The following is a 24241-nucleotide window of genomic DNA, read 5'->3' as shown; positions in this document are numbered from 1 at the left end:
CAGAATGCTCATCTTGTTGAGGATATCTTGCTGAGGACATCCAGCGACCCACATGGTGTCGCCCTGATTTTTTAAATTTTTCTAAGCCTTCAGATGTTTACATTCTTGTAACAAACTTTCTCACACACTTTATGTAAATAACTTATTGTTTTGCATTCTTTTATGGAGGAGGAGAAATTTGATGGACTGTTGGTTTGTTTAGTGTCATTGGAGAGGTGGCACTTTTACCCTCCAATCCACTGTCAGTTTTGGAAATCTATAAATGTTGGAGTCAGAAATTAAAAGTGCTTTTTTTACCTTGGGAGAGCTGTGTGTCCATGTCGTGTTATTTCGTGTCCTATAGTAACAACATGGCAGCCAAATGTCATGCCATCTTGTGGAGGACATCCAATGACCCACATAGCACCCAGAATGCTCACCTTGTTGAGGACATCCCGCTGACACCCAAGGTAGAGATGAGGCAGGATTCTAGTTGGACCAGTGTTAGAAACAGGTAGGCAGGGTTGAGAAATGCAAGTAGGGATGAGTGTGGATTTTCCTTCACAGAGACCAGGGAAAGAGCTGGAGAACTCAGCAAATCCACCTGTGAGAGGAAGAGCAGGTATTTAATCTACAAACATGCAGATGCCCGTGCCAGTTCTTGGAGAGCAGCATTTAGCATGGGAGATGGGGAGGCACCAAGAGGCAGCAGGAAAGCCTTGGCAGAGAAGCTGTACACGTGCCTTTACTTAGGTCAGCTTTATGGTTCTCCAGACAAAATGGGAAACACAATAATCCTTGGTTTTTCACTCCCTAGAATATGAGAAGGAATACACATCTTTCTGTGGAACCATACATCAGCAGCCAAGGCCTGGCTAGGTATTCCCACTCTGCCTGGAATTTTATTTCTCTCCCTCCACTTCTCAGAAGTTTTTTATGCTTCTTCCCATTCTTAATATGTGGAAATGATTCTTCAGAAAAACAGGCACAGCACCCACCACACCATAAACTGGCATACCTTTTAGTCTCCACCCTACCAAGCTGCTTTCTAGACACTTCCTTCTCCCATATCAGCTTTATACTGAGAGCTTATTAAGAAAAAGTCATGTTTACTCCATTTGGTAAAAGCACTAATATGCATTTGGTAATGCTTACTTTTAAAATCCTACATTACTAATTAAAATCCTACAGTACTAATTAAAATCCTTCAACTATTTTGTGTGCTGCTCCACAATTAATGTATTTCATCCAGGACACTGGAAGAAGTTTCATCTTTCAAAACCACACCAAGCCAAGCCTTCTGCATCTTGAGTGGGGGAAGTGAAGCAGAGGGAAGACTTGCAAAGCACAGTGAAAATCCCCAGCTCTTTCCTCCCAGATGAGCAGAGTTTTAACTAAAGGAAGAGTAATTATAACCTGTTCAGAACAGAGCACCTTTTTATCATCAAGGAATTGAAGCACTGACATGCTCAATCTGCCAAATGCTATGTTAACTATGATTACAGTTTGAAGATGTGAATTAAAATTACTCAGGAATAAGCTAATGTACTGTTTTTCCAGGGCTTGCATTACCATTGCCTGAATTATGTCTATCCTTTAGCTTTAAAAATCTGTATCATTAGTAAATGTTAAAATACCAAGGCAACAGTGTATTACAACCCATTTTATCTAATAAAAAAACCAGCAAGCAGATTCTAGAGCAAGCATTTTATGAATTAATTCCTGCTCAATCTTCTGAATAAATAAATAAATAAACAAATAAAATAAATAACTTTACTATTTTGTGAGACAAGCTAAGGCACTGCCCATCAGGAGCACAGATCCTGCTTGTTCCATTGAATGAGAGGAAGAGTTTGCAAAGGAATTCTCTCACATACTTGCTAAATTTTCTTCTGTATGGCCCAATGTTTTCCTTTCTGTTACAGGAAGCATTCCTTGAATTTATAGGCAGCATATACCTCTGATACTGAATTTAGGCAGTTATTTGAGAGGATAGTGAAGAAGAGGAAATCAAGTATTTGCCTTGGTTACATTTGCTTATCCTTTATTTTCTGGAAGCATTGTTGGCGGCTTTGTGGATCCTCTCACTGACATGGCTGGAAAGAGAGAACTATTTACAAAGAAGCTGCAGAAGCAAGGATTTTACATCTGTGCTATCTTTGCAAAAGACTGCATGGGAAAAGTTCAGCAAAAAAGGTCTTCCCAACTACCCAGGGATTGGTCTCATTTCTGTCTGTCATCCTAAGATAAGGAACACTATTTTATTTTATTTTATTTTTATCCCAGGACTTTATCAAGGCCAACTGAAATTATTCAAGATTAGATGCTTCAATACTTCCTCCATGGCATTCATCCTTTCAAAGTCATGTTTCATCTTTTCTCCTCATGCTTTCCTAGTAACATGTTGCTTCAGGATCTTTACAACATGAATTACACTTACAAAACCCTCATATCTTCAAAGTCTGACATTATACTGCCTGCCTTTACATGTGCACTAAGCGAACCCTCCTTTCCTCTGAGCATATTTTAACCTGGTGTTAGTATCTGTACTGAACTGATTTGAGAAAGCACAAACCCAGTGATTTGGTTCAAATATTAAGCTGTCTGCCCTGCCATCCTCTGGGATCAGGTTTTCAAAAGGTTAGTGAATCTGGCTTAGATTTATGGCATTTCCCAATATTAAAAACCCATTCTAGGTCAATCTGTATGGAAAATTTGCTTTAAAAGCCCACAAGCAAGCAAACCCTAAACCAAGAAAACACACTCCCATGTGCATCCTGGTTAAGTACCAATTTCTTTAAGTGCCACAAACTATCAGGGGTCTGGAACAACAGCATCTTCATGTACAATCCTGGAGCTTTCATGGCATTATGAGACTCATTTCTGTTTGAAAGAACTGTACTCATCACTATTTGCTTGCACTAACTTAAAAAATATACACATTTTTTAAATACACAGGGAAATGTATTAAAAAAACTCCTCAGCACCTAAAAATGTATAGAGAAAAGGAATTTATTTCAAATGTCTCTGTTTTCTAGCACAGATGGTGGCTCTCCAGATGAACTCTATGACCAGTCTACATGAGGAGCCTCTTATGAGGAAAGGGTTTTAAGCACTCAGACCACCTGTACACTTCTGCTGTAAATGAAGCAGTTTTCAAAAAATAAACCTTAAACACTTGGAAAATTAATTTAGTCTACAAGTAGGAATGCAGAACAGAAAATTGAGCCTTAAAAGAAAAATGGGAAGGTTTTGTTTCAAATTCCATAATTTGGGGGATGATCTTTCCAAGAAGGCAATTTTTTGCCTTTAAATCTCGTTACCTACCTCAGTTGGAACAAGGACATTGGCAGCACTGTGCAGTTTATTTTAATTAGAGAAAATACACTTTTCTTCTGGAGTTAGTTTTTAATAACACCCTTTCTTCCACCACTGCTCCAGCCTCATGTGAATAATAAATCAATTGCAAGAGCATGTTGAAACTATGGGGGGGAGTAAAGCAAAAATCCACACATCATTAACAGAGCTGCTGGGTTAATAGAGTTTCACTGAATTCTTTGATAAATGTCACTGGGCCTTGGAAATACATGACTGACAAATAACTCCAAAATATTCTCTCCTCAATAGCTCTGAACCACACAGGTTTTCTGTATTCTTAGTGGTAAGCTGAGCTGAAACAGCTCTCTTGACATTCAACAGGATGTCTCTACAAAACCATGTCAAGGTGCCAAAAGCTCTCTGCTTTTGCAGCCCTTGTGTGTGGCAGACAATCCAACACCTCCCAGTCCTTACAGCAAAGTGTTTCTTGCTTACAAGCCTCCACATCCATTAGCAGAAATCTGGCAAGACCCAGTAAACCACTTGATTGCCTTGTTGCTATGGTTCTGCAAAGTGGTGACTACAGACTTCCCTTTGATCAAGGCTTCCCTAACTACAGCTGGGATCATAAAGGTATGATCTCTAAAGGAATCTTGGTATCAGAAGTGTCAGCTCCCTTCTCAGCCAGCTCAGGAAACAAAACAGGGCCAAACAAAGAACAGATTAAAAAAGTTTCAGCATAATTCTGTGGTAAAAGTGATTCCTCCTTATAGATTCACTGCCTAAGTCCTTATATAAACAGAATTCCCAATGAACTTTGCTAGAAACAGGAAGAGGCAGGAAATGAATGAAAGAGGCAGGGATCGGGAGGCAACAAATGATAGAGAAATATTGTTGATTTGGGAAGAACTTCCTTTCACTGAGGGAATGGAATCTATCCAAATCCTTATGATTAATTAGTTTAACTACCACTAAACACAAATCATAAATTAATCCAGAGGAATGACTCCTGGGAAGCACAAGCAGTTACAGCAGTTCATTTCTCTGTGTTCTGTGGAAACAGAGCAGGAGCATTCCAGTGCTGCCAGCTGCCCTGCTGCAGTCACAGACAGAGCTCTGCAAACCACTTTGCAGGTTTGCAAATGAAGGATCAGCTAAGCCCCAAAGATCTGGATTGAACACTTAGTAAAAGGTTGTGAAGTGCAGGTCATATTTCATTGGTTTTATCCAATATTTAATGAAACCTTTCCAGTTAAATGACACCATAACAGGACAGGTGGATGGTTCTTATGTTCATTCCATGTTACACTGGTTTCTCTTCTTCCTCCTGGTATTTATATTTCCTTCAATGAGATGTCAAACCATTCAGAGATGTGACCATAATTAAACAAGACAAATTCACAGGGAACATACTAAGTACTGATTTAGCCCAGGGAAGAGCAAAAAGGTTAAATAGAAGCATCAGTTTCAACAAAATCAGTTTTCAAAATGCAAGCATTGTTCCTCATTCACACCAGACCACAGATGCTCCCTCATACATCCATCCTATCTCTCAACTTAAATGTATTTCTAACATATAGGAAAAAAATCATCAGGAGGAAATTCTAATATCTCTTTATAGTTGCTCATAACATTACTCTTGAAACAGCCAATTCTTGAAACAGCCAAGCTCCTTTTCATCATCAAGTGTCTGCATAGATGTGCACCAGAATTTTTATCCTTAATCATCTAGAAAGAGCTGCTCTTGCTAATCAGGCATGTGCATACTGGCAAAGCAGACAAAGGAACAGAGATCTGAGTGTGTTTCAGAGATAAAGTGGGTTAAGTTTGTGTGTGAAACTGAAGAGCAACAGCTGAGGTGCAGCTCTGAGTTTCCACATCTCTGCAAGGAAAGGGAAAGATGAAAAGAGGGGACCTGAGCATTAGGTGTGACTTGTTTTTTCTGTGTAACTCCATCCAAGTACAGAGACAACTCCTACAAAGGTGAGAGCTCCATGCATACACAAATCCTAACAGTTAAAAATGTAGAAACAAGCTGACAGTGCATTTGTGCCATGAGTATTTTGTACTATTTCTTTGTAAATGCAGTCATGAAACCTAACTTGGAATGAAAGAAATCCCTTCACATGTTTGCAGTGAGCCTGGCCAGCTACAGCTCGATGGAGAACCCCAGCAGTGGTTTCTGAGCCCCAGAGCCTGGCTGTGTGGCCAAGGCAGAGGGGAGAGGAGATTCAGCTGGAGAAGAGGTGGTAACCAGGGTGAAAGTCTCTGGCATTTTCTCCAACTAATGGAGACTAACTCCAAAGACCAGAGGAGCAGCTTTCCACTTTCAGGCTACATAAACATCTTTTTCATCCAAGTAACTGAAGGGCTGCAGAACCAAGGAATCCCACCTGCCACCAGTGCCTATCTCACACTAGATCCTTGCACACTTCCAGCCTAAGCTCCCTGGTCACACCAGCACATCCACCCTCAGCTCAGCTTTTGAGGGAGAGACACTAATTTGAGGCTCTGCACTGTACCAGTGCTCATTTCATACAGCTCACAAGATCTTCCATTATTTTTTTCATTTAGTGACTCTTTTTGTCAAGCCTTATTGAAGCTGACCAATGAGCTTTTGAAACATCTTTTGTGGGTGACAGCAGAGACACAGACAACATGGCAACCCCTAAGAGCTTGGCTTCCCTAAAACTCTAGGCTAAGAAAAGCCTAAGAAGTGTTTATTATAACATCCTTGCAGCTCCAGCTGGCCCTGCAGCTCCATGTGAAGCACAGAAAGATCCTGCCTGGTGCTCCTGATGGAGATGTAAGAGACAGTGGATGTGTCCTTTTCTCACATGGAGTCTGCTGGAAAAGACCACAGACAAGGCACACTGGTAACAGAGTAACCTGGCATTTTTCTGAAGTGCCATTCAAATCAGATACTGCTCCTTTCCCCCCTGTTTTGGATTGAGACTGTTCTGAAAAAGCCAAAGGGAGAAATTGGTTTTCTTTAGTGAATTCTTGAAAACAGACGAGAAGCTACTTCCTTCCTTTTCCGACATAATTGTCTGCTAGTACATCAGTGTTAATTCAGCATCAAAAACCATTATTTTAAAGCAGGGAGTGGGAAAGGTCTGAGACCCAAGTGATGAGTCAGAAAACCAAAGACTACATGCATGTACTAAGACAGAATTGCAAGAAGGAGAATATGAAGCTTGTGGATTTAAGAGACAATTCCACCTTTATTAAATCCAGAAGTTTCTTCTTCATTAAGGGCACTAATTACTCACAATTTTATATAACCTCAAACTAATAAATCTTATATTGCTATCCCTTTCTAAAAAGGAATATTGCCATACTTTTTTTCCCCTTTTTCATTTAATTTTACCTTTTAAAGAATAAAAAAAGCAAGAAAATTTGCAACTACCTCTAAAACATAATATTTAGGCCCTGTGATTCTAAGCAAGCCTTACCAAGCCTGCATTCACTAAAGGTATGCAGTGGAGTACTCATATTTAGCTTTTGGGGCTTTCTTTTCCTCTTCTAAATAGCAATTAGAATTTGTTACTGTAAATAGTGATTAGTGCCAGGGCAGTAAGGTAACATTGCCAAAAACTAGGCTAAAAAAAAAAAATAAATCAAACAGCAGTATAGCAAACACAAAATATCCAAACCCTGAAGTTTTAAGTTTGCTTTGCCTTGGAGGCTCTTGGTGCTCTTTTCCAGTCACATTCCTGTTGAACATTAATGTGTTTATCTAAAAGCTGCAGTATAGATTTTTTTCCCTTGCCGTAAGGAAGGAAAGCTGTAAACTTTCTGACTCACAAGTTTTATGAATCTGCAATGTTTCCACTCTGTTTAAATGAGGCACTACAATTGCCGCATTCCAGCCCCGCTCCACAGGGACCCGTGCCATTTTCCATTACATAAGCTCAGGCTGGAGAGCTCTGTTGGGAGGGCTCCCATCCCATTCCTGTCCCCCCTCCTCAGCCACGGGCAGTCCTTCCACAGGATCCAAGGTTTCACACTTTGGGGAAGCCAGGGGTGTTTTTATTCCAGTGGTGTTCAGAAAGCAGCCCCGTTATTCCAGGTGTTTTACAAGCACAGTAGCAGGGGAAATTCTTTGCCCTGGAGGGTTTCTGCCTTTGCTAAGACAAGGTTAATAGGCAGGTTAAGCAAACAAGGAAGGGAAGATATGTGAGAATGGGGTCAAGCTTCCCATCCCACCCAAGTGCCATGTTCCATGTGGCGTGGCAAGTACAAAGAGCAGAGTGGACACCCTCACTTGTCCTTTCTGCCTTTAAGGGAAAAAAAACCAAAAAACCTTCACCATAATTTCAGTCAATTAAATTTCACAGGCATCCAGAGGTATCCAAAACAAAAGCAAACTTTACAAGTTATTCTTGGGTTGGAGAAATGTTATGTGAGCTCTACTTTAGTCAAACCTTGCTCTCTCTCAAAAGACAGCAAGTGGATACACATATGAAAGTAATAAACTCTACTCCCATTCTTCAAGTGCTTAAAACAATTATGGCAGTAAATGAACACTGAAAATTGCATTTTAAGTACAGAGGGTGGGAGGACAGTCAGAGGCCTGGCTGTAGCCAAGGGTACTTGCTTTTCTAAGCTCTCTTAAAAATTGATGCAGAGGGAGACTTTTCAAGGGGGTGATTCAGAGCTAAGCTCCTTTCTCACTCTCATCTCCTCCCTGCCAACACTGACTGTACTCCATGGGTTATGGGACCACTTGGGGAATACTGCATTCCCTCAGCAAGAATTTACCTCTCTCAGTAGAGGCTTCCTTCTGATGGAATCAACCAATCAGAATATCAGGAAAACTGGCATCATTGTGCCAATCTCTGCTCCTCCAAACGGTGGCAGGATATTTAACAGCTCATTCACACTAATTTCAATTTGCAGATAACCTGATTATTATAATTGATGACACCACCATTTTAAGGTGTGCTGGGGTACTCTGCAGATACTTATATGTAGGAAATACTCAGAACATCAGTAAGCCACAACTGAAAGTTACCAAGCTCCAAATCCAAATGTTAAAAGGTGTCAGGATGTTTGCCAGGACTTTATCATATCTTGTGCCTTCTTTCAGTCCACACTGAACCACCCTTACTTGCCATAGGGGACTGCAGAAACTGGGAATAAAGCCCTGTGTCACAGCCCTGGTCCCTTTAGCACATGGAAATGACCAGCTCTACCTACAAGAGAATATTCTTCAGATTTCAGATTTCCTGCTCCCCTGCCACAGGGAATGCTTCCTTGGAAATAAAGCAGGGAGAAAGCACTGGGCTTTTCTTATCTAGGCTTTTCTTTAGGCAAGTAAGACAAGAAAATAGAGATACTTCAGTATTTTTACCCTAAAGATTTCTTTAAATGGGCTTCCAATTTCAAATATTTCTAAAACAAATGGCAAGATAAAGAAGACTGAAGAAGAGTTCCTGACTTGCTTCTTTCTCCTCATATCTTCCAAGCAAGTCTTCCATTTATACCTGTATACACACATTGTCAGGTGAGAGACAGGTGGGGGGAAACAAGGAATTGGGAAGTCTCAGCAAAAACATACCTTTTGCCACACTCCCTGGGTAATCACTCACTGCTTTGTTTCCAGGACCTTTGTCCAATCTCACTGAGCTCATTCTGCCTAGGATGCCCTTCACTGTCCATGAATATGACCCCAACATTTGTCACTGAATAAAAACCAATAACTTATTTATTTCTCCTTATGACTCCTTTGTGCTCTGCAGGAGTTTGTCAGAGCTCTAGTGGAGGAAGAATCCACTTCATCCCATTACTGCTGATATTTTTCATAGGCAGAATGGTAGCAAGAGATTAGAAGGCAAGTCCCCACCAACCACTGTGGGGTTTTGAGAGGGAGGCACACAGTGTTTCAGTGTTAGGCTATCACAGTTTTTAATGACAGTTTGTACACATAGAAGGGTTTTGTTTAGGTTTTTTTCCTGTCTTTCAGGATGCCTTCCATTTAGACAAAGTGTTCTCAACACAGACCAAAAAAAAGTTTAAAAAAACATCAACACAAAATAAAAAGTTGGGCTTCACCTTCTTCACAGGAAACATTTGAAAGGTAACTGTCATGAAGATACCTCTGCTTGAATGAGCAGAACTAAGCCAGATTAAAAGCAGGGGAGAACAAGTATTTAGGAAAGTAGAATGTGAACGCTTCCATTCACAAAGTAGAATAGAATTTAATCAAGACTCTTGATGTTTACTACCTTAATAATGATCAATTAAACAAAAATCACTAGTCTCTCCTTACTGTTTCTGCAGAGCAAGAAATTTCCCACCAAATTATAAGTATTTTTATGAGGTTATATCAAGATCTTACACTAATTGGTAAAGGTTCCTTTGAGGTCTTTACAATAGCTACTTCAATCAAAAACAACCTCCAGGGCAGACCACACCTTTATGAACAACCTAAATAAAAAAACACCTTACTGAGTGCTCAGTAATGGGGGGTTTCAACAAGAACAGAGGCAGGAATTTCAGATATTTGTTAAATACTCCTTATTCCATCCCAACAAAAAATATTTTCCTACCCCAAAATGTTTATTTAAGGTCACTGTTTTAAATAAACCAGATTTAGTGGTGTATGGAAAACTCAGGTCCAAAGGTTCATCTTTTTACACAGTACACTGACCCCTGCCCTCATTATGGGCCATAAACATTTATTAGAGTTCGTCATCAGCTTGCTGAGACAACATATTTTATCTAGTTTCCTACAGCCACATATCAATAAAAACTTCAAGGAGCTTTCTGCAAGACTGAATTCACCCAATTCTCCTTCACCCCACATCCTCAAAGGTTTCTTCTGTGTGCATTAAGTAGCTAGATTTTTAACAGATGTAAAAAAAAAAGCACATTAAATAAGAACTTAACTGTAATAGATCAGTAGTAAATAATTTCCTTATATTTCCCTTTTCTTCTTGTCCTCCTCTTCCACTGGTTTTAAAGCCACCAGTTTGTTTTTGCATTCATAAATATCCCCATCCTAGCTATAAACAAAATTTAACAAATATATAAACAAATATACAAAATAGAAACAAATTTCCTCTTATGTAAACAAACATAAGAGGAAATTCTCAAACCTGATCTTTGCCATTTGACACGCTAAAGTAAATGTCCTGCTTTTTATAAGGAGGATTTTGACACATTAGATTCCCAAAGTAACCCTTACCAGCTGTGTGTGGCTAAGTTCACCCCAGCTCATGTGCACTACCATCCTGCTTGTGGTTTAGGTAACATTTTCATCTTGAACAGAAAAGAAAACCATTTCTTACAGTATCATTATGATACATGCAACTGGTGATTGGCCAGATGATGCACTGGGAAACTGGGAACAGCTGGGAACCCCCTTCCTGGTCCTGTGCATTCCTAGGATAGCCACAGGCAACTCTGAGAGTGGAGACTGAGCACTTCTTTCACAAGGGCCAGCAGATGAGCCAGAAGATCAAAGACATGTCTCACACCAGTGAGGAACAGAGTGAGGAAGGGAAGTTCATGACACTTTCCTGTGCTTGGCCCTCCCCAACACCTCTCTGCCATGAGGTCTGATTCTCAGTTGTAAGAGAGATGTTTCTATCATGGAAATTAAGTTAAGGATAGACTCATTCCTGCCTGGAGCTGTAATCTGCTTCAGGTTATTAAAGAACCCCTCAGGGCAGCTAGACAGAGTTGGGAATTTGAACAATAAAAGGATTTCTAAGGAGATATGAACTGTTTCTAGACTGGCTTCTTTTTCAAATATCAATTTTCAGTTTAAGAGATTAACTTCAGTTTAACCATTAATTTCAGCACTTTTGCATTTAGCATTTACTGTGCCTACACACCACACAATTCTTGTTAGCTCATATGTAAGAAGAGTTACTTAATCTAACACTGTAATCCACCACCCACAGATGTAATTCTTACCTAGACAGCAAAGAAAACAAAATCACCATCCTAGCCAAAGCAAAACCCACTTGGCTTACTGTAAGTAAAGCTCACATGAGCACCAAACTCATGTCCAAGTGCAGAAATTATTTACTTTCTCTGCAATCACTTTCAAAACAAGTTGAGAAAAGTTCTCTCAGTACCACAACCTCTCACAGTCATGTGAAGTCACTACAAACTGTAGTGAAACCCTTTTGCTAAGAGGAAGCATCTCTCAGGAGTTATTTCCTTACTCTCACCATTATGCAGTCCCTGTGTTTCAGCATTTCTCAGACACTAGGTGTACACTTCATTGGATCACTGATCCAGTCACTGCAATGGATTTCCTATTTAAATTTGTCATTCCCTCTTCTTTCAGCCTTGGATCTATTTCACATCCCTCCTTGCTCCTTCTTGTGAATGCTGTCTGCTGTTCCATGACAGAAATAATGGCACTAGCACATGCTGAGAGTAGCAAATCCTATGTTATAAGAAATTGGATTTCCTATAGGTGCTTTGACCTGGGTTTTAAAATTAAAAAAAGAAAAAAAAAAAAGAAAACGAAAAAACCAAAGCAAACCAAACAAACAAAACCCAAACCAAAAAAAAAAAAAAAAAAAAAAAAAAAAAAGGAGGGCAAAGGAAAAGACCTAAATCAAGTGCTACCATTTAGGCACTTAGGGAGCTGAAGTTTAAAATGTCACACAAACTAATCTCTGTAACTCTGGGAGATCATTTCCTTTGTTCTTATTTTAGCAATAACCAATTCAGTAAGGAAGAAATTTTCTTCCTACCATGTACAATACTAAAAAAAACCAGGGAAGCCCATATTTTTTTACTATTTTTTGACCCTAAAGTAGATGACATATGCATCTAAAAACTTCTGCATTGCTCCATTTCCATTCACACAGAGTAATGGTGTAATATATCCCCTCTAAGATGCAATTTCTAAGCACTGCATGTATTCTGAGTGTCACTATATGCAAAAACAACTACAGAAAAGTCTCTGCTGTAACTGAAGCTTATACCAGCACTTGAAAACTGTACAGGTCTGCTCTGGCAACAGCATTTTCTTTCTTCTCTTTCTTCAAGTGTTTCAGAGGCTTCTTTTGGTACATGTCACCTGAAAGGGGTTTCTTTTGTTACATCTTACCTGAAAGCAGATACACAGAGCTGAAGTTCTTCTCCAGTTTGCCCAGGAGCACAGTAAGAAAACAGTCAGATGAGAGAGAGGTCACATCTTTAGAACTTTGGTCATACACCACCACTTCCTGCTTGCAATCAATTTCAATCTGAAACACAAGGAACTCAGAGTAAAACAGGAAGGAGGAAGATGATAAAAAGCCCCACATTATCACCTCCATCAGGGTTCCCACATATTTGCTATAAGGGCAGTTCAGATATATAGATTTCTTATGCATTTGTTCACTAAACAGTTTTTATTTTATACTTCATAAACCTCACAGATTTAATTCCCTGGAGAGTTTATAAACTGATTATTTGCTGCAAGTTGAAGCCCACTCCACAAATATCTATAATTTGGTAATTTTATGTCACTTGTGAATTGCTCTACCATCAGCTAGGCTGGTGAATTTGTTTAAAAGCTGAGCTTTTGAGAAGATGGCCCTACCTCACTTTCTGCTTCTGAGAGTTTTGTACATAAACAGTAAAGAGACCTTAAAGTGCCTCTAAGCCACACACATTTTGGTTACATGCACAACTTTATATATTAAATAAAAAGCTTCATTTTTAACATGTCAAAGCAAGAACATAGTAGATTATTTTTGTACCTAAAACATGTGAAACAAATATAAATGGACAAAAAAGCCTCAATATCCCCTCCACACACACACACACACACAAACAGAGATACACATTAATTTTAAACAGCATAGCTATTTTCTTTACACTGATAACACTACTTAGAGAAAACCACACCCCTCCTCCCAATTAAACAAACAACAAAACAAACACCAAAATTCATCAAACTACCCCCATGAAAAGCCCTTTAAACAGCAAGTAGGAGCCAGGACTGACAGAGAGGCCCTTTCTTTGGAAACCAAATGACCACTTGCTAAGCAAGCCCCACACCACAGACCCCCAAGAATCCTTCAAAGTTTAGGGGAGAATCTCTCCTGCCTTAATTACATACATTTGAGAGACTGTGCTTTGCAAGACACACAAGAATCCTGAGAACATTCTTTCTGAGTAATTTCTAAATCCTCCCCTTAACTCTGCCACTGATTCTACAAAGAATCCCAACGATAAACTCTTTGATCAGGTAACATTTCAGCTAAACTCAGTCCTCTAATCTTGTTGGGTTTTGGTTGTTTGTTTGTTTTTTATTATTTATTAAATACTTAAGGAAAAATTATTACAAGTTGCTTTCCAGCCACTCTTTTAAAGAAATACAAGGAATAAGAGGAAAATGACCCCTACCTTGTGTTTTGCTGAGTGCTGAATGAGCTCTGTGATCAAAACTTTGTCCTGCTGCAGCCTGCGCTTCATGAGCTTGGAGCAGTTGATGTTGATGGCATCCAGGATGTGGGAGGTGTTGTACTCCACAAAGGGGCGGCTATCAATCAGCAGCAGCTTCTCTGTCCCACTCTCCAGCAAAGCCACCAACTTCTCGGGGACAATGAGCTGGGTCCTGATCATCTCATGGGCCATGACAACAACGAGGCCTCTTTCCCCACCGCCCTCTCTAATTTGCTGCGATGATGTAATGGCTGTGTACTCAAAGGCTTAGCCACACCATTGTACTAGAAGTGTATGAGGTCATGCTGGTAGTGACTGGCAAAAGAAAAGTTAAATCCATTTTCAGAAAGAGCTGTTGGACTGAGCGTCTCCTCCTGCTTCCAGTTGATGTACAAAGGGTTGGCTCCACAAAGCGGCCCCTCACGTCTGATTCATCGGGAGATGACTACGGAGTGGCCATTTCACAATTCACACAAAAGATGCTTTCTGGCTGCTGCTGCATGACATCATTCTTTACCTTTGCTCCCACCCATCAGCTTTACAGCAGATTGAGAGCCTGTAAGAAGGGGAAGATGAAAAAAACAAAAAACACAAACCAGATGAGGCCATGAAACTTTGCAGAACAAAACATTCAGCTCTTAGCTTAGCTGTACAGTGGGCCATACATGGAATAAACACATTCTTGAGGAGTTCTCCTCTCTGCTGGATGTGCCAAACACCTAGAGAGAGCATTGGCAACTGCAGGCTCTGAATCCATTCCAATGATCTTGCCTGGACAATTATCTTGTATTTCAGGCAACATACCCTGCCTTAATTGCAGACTTTTGTTGCCACTAGCTCTGCCTCTTCACAAGACTTTGTTAGAACATAATTAAGAGATGCTGCCCTAAATCATGGTATTCCTCTCAACAGGAAAACTATTTAAATGCATTTCAGCACTGCACCACTTAGTAAAAAGTAAAATTTGTTTTTAAAACACTTTAAACATTTTAAATATTAAACATTTCGAAGTTTAATGACTTGAAAAATATTTCACAAAACAGCACTGCAAGTTGGAAAACTGAAACTACACAAAGGAAAGGACCAAACTTACATCCACCTCTCTGAAGGAAATGCTTGAATAGAAACCAGGACAAGGTGCCACATGAGGACACAAGCATTTTATTTGCATTAATCACCAGAGATGGATGAGGTCTCACTCTACTGGAAAGTAAAGCAGTGAGCACTCTCCTGTTCTTCCTAGAGCTGTGTGATGCTGATGGAAGGTGTGTAATCCCCATCATTCATGCTAAATAATCTTTGAAACAAACTATATTTCTCTAAAATTAGATCCTGACAGCATCTGAACAACATCAGCTGAAAGACTGGCAGCAGCAGAGCAGTCAAACCCCAGCACCTTTAGCCCCCTCCTTTTAGCACTGCCTCAGCTGCCCTTAGGCTCCTCAGGGTGTCCCAAAAAGTTCTGATGGCACAAGTTCTTGTAGGAACACTCCTCAGAAAGGAGCCACCACGGGGCTATATCCTTCAGGGATTTAGCTCACATTTGAACTTAGATTTTATAGTGTTGACTTGCTGCTTCCATTTGAAATATTTGTTTGTTATTTACCTTAATTGCAAGAGAAGTAATCAATTCTAACTATCAATAGATTTATACTAAAAGTCCTGTTATACCAACAGGCCAATTGCATTTGGCAGTGGGAAATCCCAGGTCTGATGTTTTACTCTTTAGATATATTGTACAAACCTATATTTGCACAATGTTAAGCAAAATAAATTCTGCAAAAAGTACAAACTTGACGTTAACAACCCAAAAGAGGAAACTGGAAGTTGTTTCATGAGTTTCATGTGGCAATACAAGAAAAACACCAGCTTCCACGTAGACAGACATTAGGCTGACAAAATGTGATCTTCCATTTGTCCTGATTTAGTGCTGTTGTGACAGTGCTGTTCAGCTTGTCCAGATAAATGGAAGCACATAGCAGTGAAATGCACATATCTGTAAACTACAGTAAAAATACTGGAAAATATACTATACCAGGTTTTAATGAAATGTTTTAAAGAACCTGATTGGCAGGTGTGCTCCCCCTCAAAGAGCAGTCATTTTACACTAGTCTCAGGAAGGTATCAAAAGACAATTGATTATCAAAGTGACATTTTGCAAGAGGCGGTGGGGTGGGGGAGGAAGGGAGGAATCTTGATAGTTATGTCAAGTTTTTCCTTCCCAGGAAAATAGTATTCTGCAAGTTTTAAAATTTCTCTTAACATTTCCTGTCACAAATTTTGATTCTCTTTTATTCACATCAAAGGTTGCCAGATACCAAATCCACTGAACTGATTGAAAACTTTTCCACTGGCTCTAGTGGGAATTGGCTCCAGCTCCTTTGCAAGCTAGACAGTTTGTTCATGAACTAGACAGTTTGTTTTGATGGATAAATTGCTGACTTAAAGCTCAAGTAATAACAGGAAAATATAGCAGCTGAGAAAGTACAGAACTCTAAAACGGATGCTGTTAGAAATACTAAATCTTTAATTTGCAACTTTCAGTTTGGGTATGCTTCTTATCTTCTAAAAGCTTAGTGTTTACTTTCTCAGCCTTCACTTTCATACAACAGGAGTTTGTTTCAGAAGACTCTTGTGAAGAACTCAAACCAGTCATATCTGGTGAAAGGGTAAAGAGCACATAAAGAACATAGGGCAGATGGGCTTCAGTCAAGAACCCTTTAAAATTGCCCTATTACCTCAACATACCAAGTACCTTGAAAGGATTCTGCCCATGGTGTGAAAGCAATAAACTTAACAGTAATGTCATGTTCAGTTATTGCCACTGAAGTCCTATTTTGACAGGAACATCTCAATGGTGCTGGGGAGAAACAACATTTTATGAAGTACAGGATTTTCTTTTAATTCTCTCAGTTTCTAGATCTATCAGTGTTTGGGAGTCTTCCCTGGGACCTACATAAACAAGAACTGGCAGCCTCTTGCTTTAGGTAAACACTTGAGCACTCATCCCATTCCTCATGACTGCTCTTATCATTCAGCTTCTCTGAGGTGTTGAAACATCTGTTTAATTTCTAATGCATTTGTAAAACAGATAAAATTAAATTTCTTGACTGTTCTCTTTCTACTTGTGACTTAGATCTCAATGGTACAGTGTCTCTTAAAATGATGTCATATAATGCATTGCCCCAAACATGCTGACCTCAAAGCTAGGAAGCCATCCTAGTCACAGGGTGTTCCATGCTGAAATCAGGATTATGAAAAGTGATCCATAATCAAGCCATGAGGATCTCCCACACAGTCATTTACGTACCCACTGGGAACACTGCATGGCTGCTTCCTCCTTCTAGTGGGACTGCAACACTGGCACTTTTAAGCAAGAAAATTAAACATCTAACTCACTATGAAATGAAAAAGAACTGTTCTACACTTGCCCAGTACCTTTACAGCTTTTCCTTCTTGTTTAAAGAACCAAATCAACAATTTTCCTACTATCTTGCACACAAACAGCAGTGGATGACTAATGTTTACTTGTCTGTTTAATTTTATAGGATCTCTTGCCTCAGGGATTCCTGTCCCCATCCCAACTGGTTCAGATGCAGTGAAATAAGCAAGTGCCACATTCTTGGTTATGTGGTTGCGTTTGGTTTTTCAGTCACTATAACTCACATTTTGTATGTACTCCTTTAATTTCTACTGCTATCACTTTGACTCCAAGCAACTCCTTTCCATCACAATAGGATGGTTGTTTGAGTTCTCAGGTTTTGGTTCACATAGAATCACAGAATTATTCAGGTTGGAAAAGACCTCCAAGATCATTAAGTCCAACTGTTAAAGTAATATTGCCAAGTCCATCACTAAGCCATGTCCCTAAGCTCCACATATGGGGATGAGAGGCAGATGTGTTAGGAATATATTTTAAAAACTCTCAGAACAAGAGTCTCTAATTCTACCCCAGTTAAGGAACTAGCAAAGACCTCAAAGCCTTGCTACAATATCTGAAACACTTCTGCCTCACATAAGAAGATAACCTTGAAGCTGAACCTTGCTGTCATAAATGTGTGGCTACGTCACTAATGCCTGCTTTGTCAGGAGCCTCAGCAGTGCTCCCACATCATGCAAAATTCTGACAAAATCACTTTACAGCACCTGAACAAGGTCCTGATGGGCAGCCTTTATGGACTCAGCTGAAACACTTGACAGAGTTTTTTTGAACTGTGTATTTTTCTACTTTTAACAGGCAAATATAGGTACATATGAGAAAAACATTATCATCCCCTAAAGTCCTTTTCACGGTTCTTAGGGTGGGCACCCTTGTAAAAGAAAAACTGAAAGGCTGACTTGAAACACCAATGTAGAACATCTCAAACTGCAGGACACAAGCTGCTGCTGGCTTAAGGGGCTTAAGGGGTTACAAAAGGGGTATCTGGCTTCAGTGTTACTGGGAGTGGCCAGTGGTTCAATAGCTGGTGCCAATACCACCAGCACCAGAGCCGGTTACCACAGCCACATGTGATACTGGACAAAGACGTGTACACAAACTAGAGAGGAACTCCAGCTCCAGGGACCACAGGGTGAATTCCTACTCCTGCAAGAACCATTCCCTCACCAGCCTCAAAAAGATGGAAATAAATTGTGTTCTGGATGGTTCCTTTTCCCAGTGCTACAAGACACTGAGTGACAGCTGAGAGAGGTCCAACCCTTGCTCAAGATGCTACTCAGTGTTCAGAAACACAGAGTGTCTATGGAGCACAAGGGAAATAAAGTTTTTAATTGAAAGTGAGGAATAGCTGTTCTTTTGAATTCAGCAAGCAAGCCAGTAAATTCCAGAGATCAAACAATTGTGTAATAAACTGCAAAGCCTGGGGAAAAAAACAGTAGCTGAATTTAGAGAAGCATATGTATTACCTGCCATTGGGCAGAACACATAGGAGTGAAATAACAAATGCTTGTCAATTCAAAGACCTCTGTTAGCAAGGGCTCATGTCATTCCCTCAGCTCAGGGGAATGAGGGTGTCTTGGGCTTTTTGGATGATTCAAATAAGCATCACTATCTCATAAACACATAATTTCCTCATGCTTCCTGGCAGGGAGGTTGAAGAACAGACAGTTTCCACCACCCTCTGAGCACTCTTCACTGTGGTGCAAGATTGGACAGCAGCAGAGAAAGTCACTTAAATAGAAACACATAGATTTTTTTTTTAATGTCACTCATGTATCATGTTCATAAAAAAGAAGCAGTTTAAAAAATTTCACCCTGTTTTCCCTTGCTTATCTATGGGTGCTCCCTCTTCTACTTTTAACATACCTGTACTTTTATCCTATGTTTGCAGTCAAAATGCATAGCGTTAATTTTCTCTTCCTTGTTGAAACAACAGCCACACACATTTTAGATTACACACTCTACCACCATGAGAAAGGCAAGTGTAATGCATTGGAAAAAACATAGATGAAGGTTGATTTTCTGTTCAGTACTCTTGTCTTTCATCCTGCTTGCCTAATCACTCAACTTTAATTACTAGTTCTAAAGAAAAGTCTCCCCATTTCTTTGGGCTCATCAATGTGAAAGCAGACACAGAGAGAGTCAGAAAGGAAATCAACCTCCCACAAATACACTGCATTAAAGACATGCAGTTAAGATCTTTAAGCTCACTCTATTTCTACACCTACTGCTCAGCAGCATTTTTACCACTGGCACTCTGAGACAGCTGGGCTAAGAAAGAGGAATGGGCCTTCCATTTAGATAAGAGATATTTCCTGTCACACAAATAATCCTATTTGAAATAATATATATTATTTCAAAAGAAAATCAAAAAGCACACCAAACCACCATGTTTTGCTGACCTACTCAGCATAGCTCTCAATCATCTACAATGTTCTTGCAAATATCATCCATGCACCATCACCATCTCTAAACAATAAGCCAGGTTATCATCACTTGCTTTTACCAAGGAGCCAATCTCTTTGACATTCCCAGTGAAACAATAAACATTTCTTAAATGTGACTGCAGGGAAACCTGACTGGCAGGACTTGGCCTCCTGGGAAGCATTAGAACATGCTGTTGATATGTTACATCACTCTATTCAAATGACAGACTTAATCTGGGGACTCCCCTCTCCACCCAATCGAGCAAGAAGCTCTTTCCATTTCAAAATACTTTTTCACTGCAGGTTCACAGTATATAGGTCTGTGGCAACCAGAATGAAAGATTATTTAATCTGCTTCAAACATATACTACAACACATTACATTTTTAGGTTCCTATTGTCTGGGACACTAGACAACGAGGAAAAGTGTCAATGTATTTTTTAAAAATGGTTTTCCCTCTATGACCTCCAAGTCAAAGCAACATAAAATTTTGGAGTAGGAATTTTTTATTAATTTATTATTATTTCATGTCAAAAGCTGTTACTCACCTACATTTAAGTCACAATTTATATGGCCTGAACAGGACAGAAGGTGGTCCACATACAAAGGCCAGCAGAAGGAATTACCTAAACACAGGAAAATAATAATATTAATAACAACAGTAATAAAATCCTTATTACAGTATTAAAAAACATCAAAAAAATCCAGACGAAGACCCCCCCCCATCCCAAACCAGGAAATGGATTTTCCACTTTCAGCGCAGTCATTTGCTGTACAACTCCTTCAAAAACAAGAAAACCTAGGTGAGAAGTTATTTATGAATGCTGGCATTCATTTATATGGAATGGTCCAAAATAGAAAGTTACACTACACTGATTTTCTACAAGAAAAGAGAAAAAAAATCACCACAGCAAATTCCTCTACTATCCTTAAATTGAATTTTTTTTAAAAAAGAGATGCTTTAAAAAACCCCAACAAACAGAAACCAACCAGTGTTAGCCTTCCAAACTCTTTGACATATCTCATTGCTAGAAAACCAATGTACAGCTCAGCATTAAAGGTGGTGCATTTGCATGGAATTAAACAAATTCACAATCTCCTGATCAGTACATTTTAATTGCCACAAGTAAGTGAAAGACTGCCACAAGTAAGTGTGAATACAGCTGTATTTTGCATGGACAGAGACCAATGAAACAGGACATTTGTGTCATTAAGCCCACCTCTCCACACTGTAAAAAAGCCAGCACTGGAAACTGATAATACTAGTGTCACCAATCATTACACACAGTCATACCCATACAACATCTACCCAAAGCACCGGCTGTTCCAACAGGAACAAATTAAATTACAACTTTTACACAAGGAAGCAAAGATAAACACATCAGCATTGGTTCCAAACTGTTTCCGGGGCAGCTAAACCCAAGATTCAAATCATGGCTGCCAAGAGATGACAGCTTCCCTTAATCACTGTAATATAAACCATGACAAGAAATTATTGCCAAGCAGTGCCTTGCTGTGAGATCCAGGAGTGTCTCTGAAGCACAGAGTAAAGGATATGACAACTTTGAAGAGCCACCCAGCAAAGGGCTGGGCATGTTATGGTAAACAGCCTGAAAACCCACAGCATCCCACAAGGAAAAGAATTACAGGGATCAATCACTTCTCTGTCTTTAGGCAAATGGCAGCAGTAGAAATGGGCTGAGAACCCTTCAGACAATACTGAGGTTACAGCCCAGAACAGGCTTTGCTCACTAGGCTCATCTCTTGACTGGGACCCTGGAAGGACCCAGGCTGGAGATCCTCTCTCTTCCATCTTTAGTATGCAGGTATATGTATGTGAGAGCAGCAGGGCAGAGAGCTGGATGAGAAGATCTGTTGAAATTTGGCTGGGTCCTTTTCCCCCCTCAGCCTGCTCCAGATTCTCATTCCTTGCTGAGCCTCAGGAAGAGGCTCTGCAGACTTCCCTTTCTCCTTTCCATAATCCAGTGGCAAAAGCCTGCCAGAAGGCAATAGAGAACAAAGAGGAAACCCATCCTACTCTTCATACTTGTTGCTATCCCTTTTTCTAATCTCATCTCAGAAATGAACACTAAACTAATGCTCAGCACTGATGAGGCTCTGCCTTGAGACAGGGCCCGATGATCTGAGACCACCTTTTGACAGCCCAAGGAAACGAAGTCCTGAGCCAAAAGCATCCCCCCTTTTTTTCCTTAGTGCCTCACATGCAGCTCCTGAAGTCCCCCTGAAAGCTGTTAGGCAGCTTTCACACTCACCAGTACCTGCCTCTGTGCCATCCATGCCATGCCATGACTCCTTCTGCCAGCCACACCTCTTTGATGTTCAAACAAATAAACCAGCTCTCACCTCAGGACACTATATTCTGTTTTCCCCATTTTAATAAATACATATAAATCAAGTGTTTAAAGCAGCCCCCTGAGCCCTTATTTCACCACAGAGAATGATTAATTCTGCTGCAGAGCAGATGAGAAACAAAGCATATACTTAATTTCAACACCGTTTACTGGAAGGAGGTGTCACATTTTAAGAACAGGATCCACTCATGATTGAAGACTGAACTCCTGCAACTTCAGCCATAAGCATTAAGCATATTTGGAAATTCCCTGGCAAAGCTGTTTAAGGAAAAGATATTTCCTGTAATTTTCAGAAACATTTTATATCCCTCCCCCTTCCCCTTTTCAGTCTTGGTGGTAAGGAAAGGAAGAGAGAGAGGATACCATATTACCATTAAGTGAAATATGAATGAGCCACCCAAGTTTATAGAGGAAACTTCAGCTATTTGTGCTTAGAAGAAAGTTTAAAAACAAGTCCTTCATCATTAAGAGGCCAGGATTTTTTCTGCTGACTTTAGAAAAAGAAATATACATCCTTTCAATTAGGGTGAGTTACAGAAGGATATAAACTTGTCTTTGTACTCACTTCTGGCAAATAAGAAGTCCTCCAGGCCTTATTTAAATTCCTTTTTCTCTTTTCCAGAATTAAAAATTGAAGCCTTTTTTTCTCCTCTCTTGCTCAGGGCCTTCCCTAAACTGCAGCTAAACAAACCTAACCAGTGGGGTCATGCAGAGCATTCCTCCCACGGCAGAGAGTGAGGAGAATTGAGTGAGAGAGAAGCCAGAGAGAAATGGAACAGTCAATTGTGACGGCATCAGTCTAAGGACCTCACCACCTTCCTCTTTCTCCCAAAAGTCTAATCTTGTATGAAGTATCTGTTATAATATTTATAATATTTACAGTAAATTAGAAAATTATTTCACTTATCTATATTATCCAAGTCCGAAGAGATCCAATCCAAAACCACAGCATATAACACATGAATTCACAAACCAAATTAAAACTGAAGGACAACTGAACTGAAGGACAACTGCCTATCCCCACAAAACACATCACAAGTGCTACTTTGGCCCTGCACACCAAATGGCAAAGATTGATTGTGTAATTGTGACCAGCTGAGCACACCTGCCACCCTCTACCTGCAACGGTATGGTAGATTACAAAGGCACAAAGAAAACAAGAAAAACTTAAGGTGTTGAACTAATTCATAAATCCTCAAGCTGTTGCAATTCCAGCATATCTGTACTATTTGTATAACACAGGTGCTTTACAACAGCATCTTTCACGACACCAAGTTTTCCATCTCCTGTACAAGCTGCATGTTCTGAATCACCTGTTCTGCAGCTCTGCAGACCAACACAGACAGTGACTTCTGTATTTTGCATGGTCATCTTTTTGCTGAGAAACAGATTTAAAAGAGGAGTGCTCTAAGCACAGCTGTTATAATAGTCCATGCTACTTCTTTAAAAGGCTTACCAGGAAAGAAGGTAAGATGGGATCTCAGAGTCTTCAGCTAGTGCTTAACTTTTAAACATAAGGCATTTTGCCTAATAAGAGCCTTTGAGGGGGAGACATCCGAATAATATGGCCCTGCAAATAAGGAGTCAAAAACTAGATTTAAAAAAGGGTAACTCTGATCTACTTTGTGGTCACTATATGATAAAAACAGAAGGTAGATCTGAAACCATCGAACAAGGACTAGGATGGATAAAAGACAGAGGATAATGATGGTAATTCTATTAGGGAAATTAATCAGAATAGCTTCTGGGCAAGGCAGGGATGAATTTCTTGCAGCAGATTTTTTATTGACTCTTCTCTTAAATTAAACTGAATGACTAAAGTGAGTCAATCTCCTTTAAGAACAGAGACTTGTAAACTGCTTGCGTGGTATGGAACAATGTGGGTTAAAGCGTTCTGGTCTTTCACCCATTTGAGGAAATGACACCAGCTCTCCCGGAAGGCAACATGCACATTCAACCCCTTCACATCAGGGCATGAGAAAGTTTGAAAGGAATTTTTTTTTTTTTAACTGTCAACATTAATACTTTGTTTCTTCCTGCTTGTGTCTGAAAACACAGTGCTGCTCTGCGCTGCATGCATGTCCTGTCAGCTGAACAGGGAAATATCTAGAAGTTTTAAAAAAACCTAATGAATGTGTTAATTTAGTTTGTTGTCAAACTCATTTTAAAGCCCTCTGCATGCTCTATACAAAATTAATATTGCCACCAGTGTATGCTACATAGTAATAAAAACATGCAGAAGCATCTTCAGAAGGGAGGCTGGGCCAAATAAAACATTGACATTACACATATGTAAGCTCAGT

The 24241-nt window shown here is 39.8% G+C and overlaps 1 protein-coding gene across 1 annotated transcript in view; it reads right to left on the bottom strand.

The window, feature by feature from the left end:
- The window catches only part of DUSP16 (dual specificity phosphatase 16), a 62950-nt gene that overhangs the window by 14689 nt on the left and 24020 nt on the right, over positions 1 to 24241 (bottom strand). The window contains exons 2-5 of the mRNA XM_030237700.2: positions 20115 to 20192; positions 13663 to 14257; positions 12377 to 12515; positions 420 to 583 (exon numbers count right to left, since the gene is read on the bottom strand). Coding sequence (XP_030093560.2) covers positions 420 to 583; positions 12377 to 12515; positions 13663 to 13893 — 534 coding nt within the window. The 5' untranslated portion in view covers positions 13894 to 14257; positions 20115 to 20192. The remainder of the gene's footprint in view (positions 1 to 419; positions 584 to 12376; positions 12516 to 13662; positions 14258 to 20114; positions 20193 to 24241) is intronic.

The sequence above is a fragment of the Serinus canaria genome, chromosome 1A (genome assembly GCF_022539315.1).
Source record: "Serinus canaria isolate serCan28SL12 chromosome 1A, serCan2020, whole genome shotgun sequence".
Taxonomy (NCBI): Eukaryota; Metazoa; Chordata; class Aves; order Passeriformes; family Fringillidae; genus Serinus; species Serinus canaria.
This window is presented reverse-complemented; position numbering and strand designations above follow the sequence as displayed.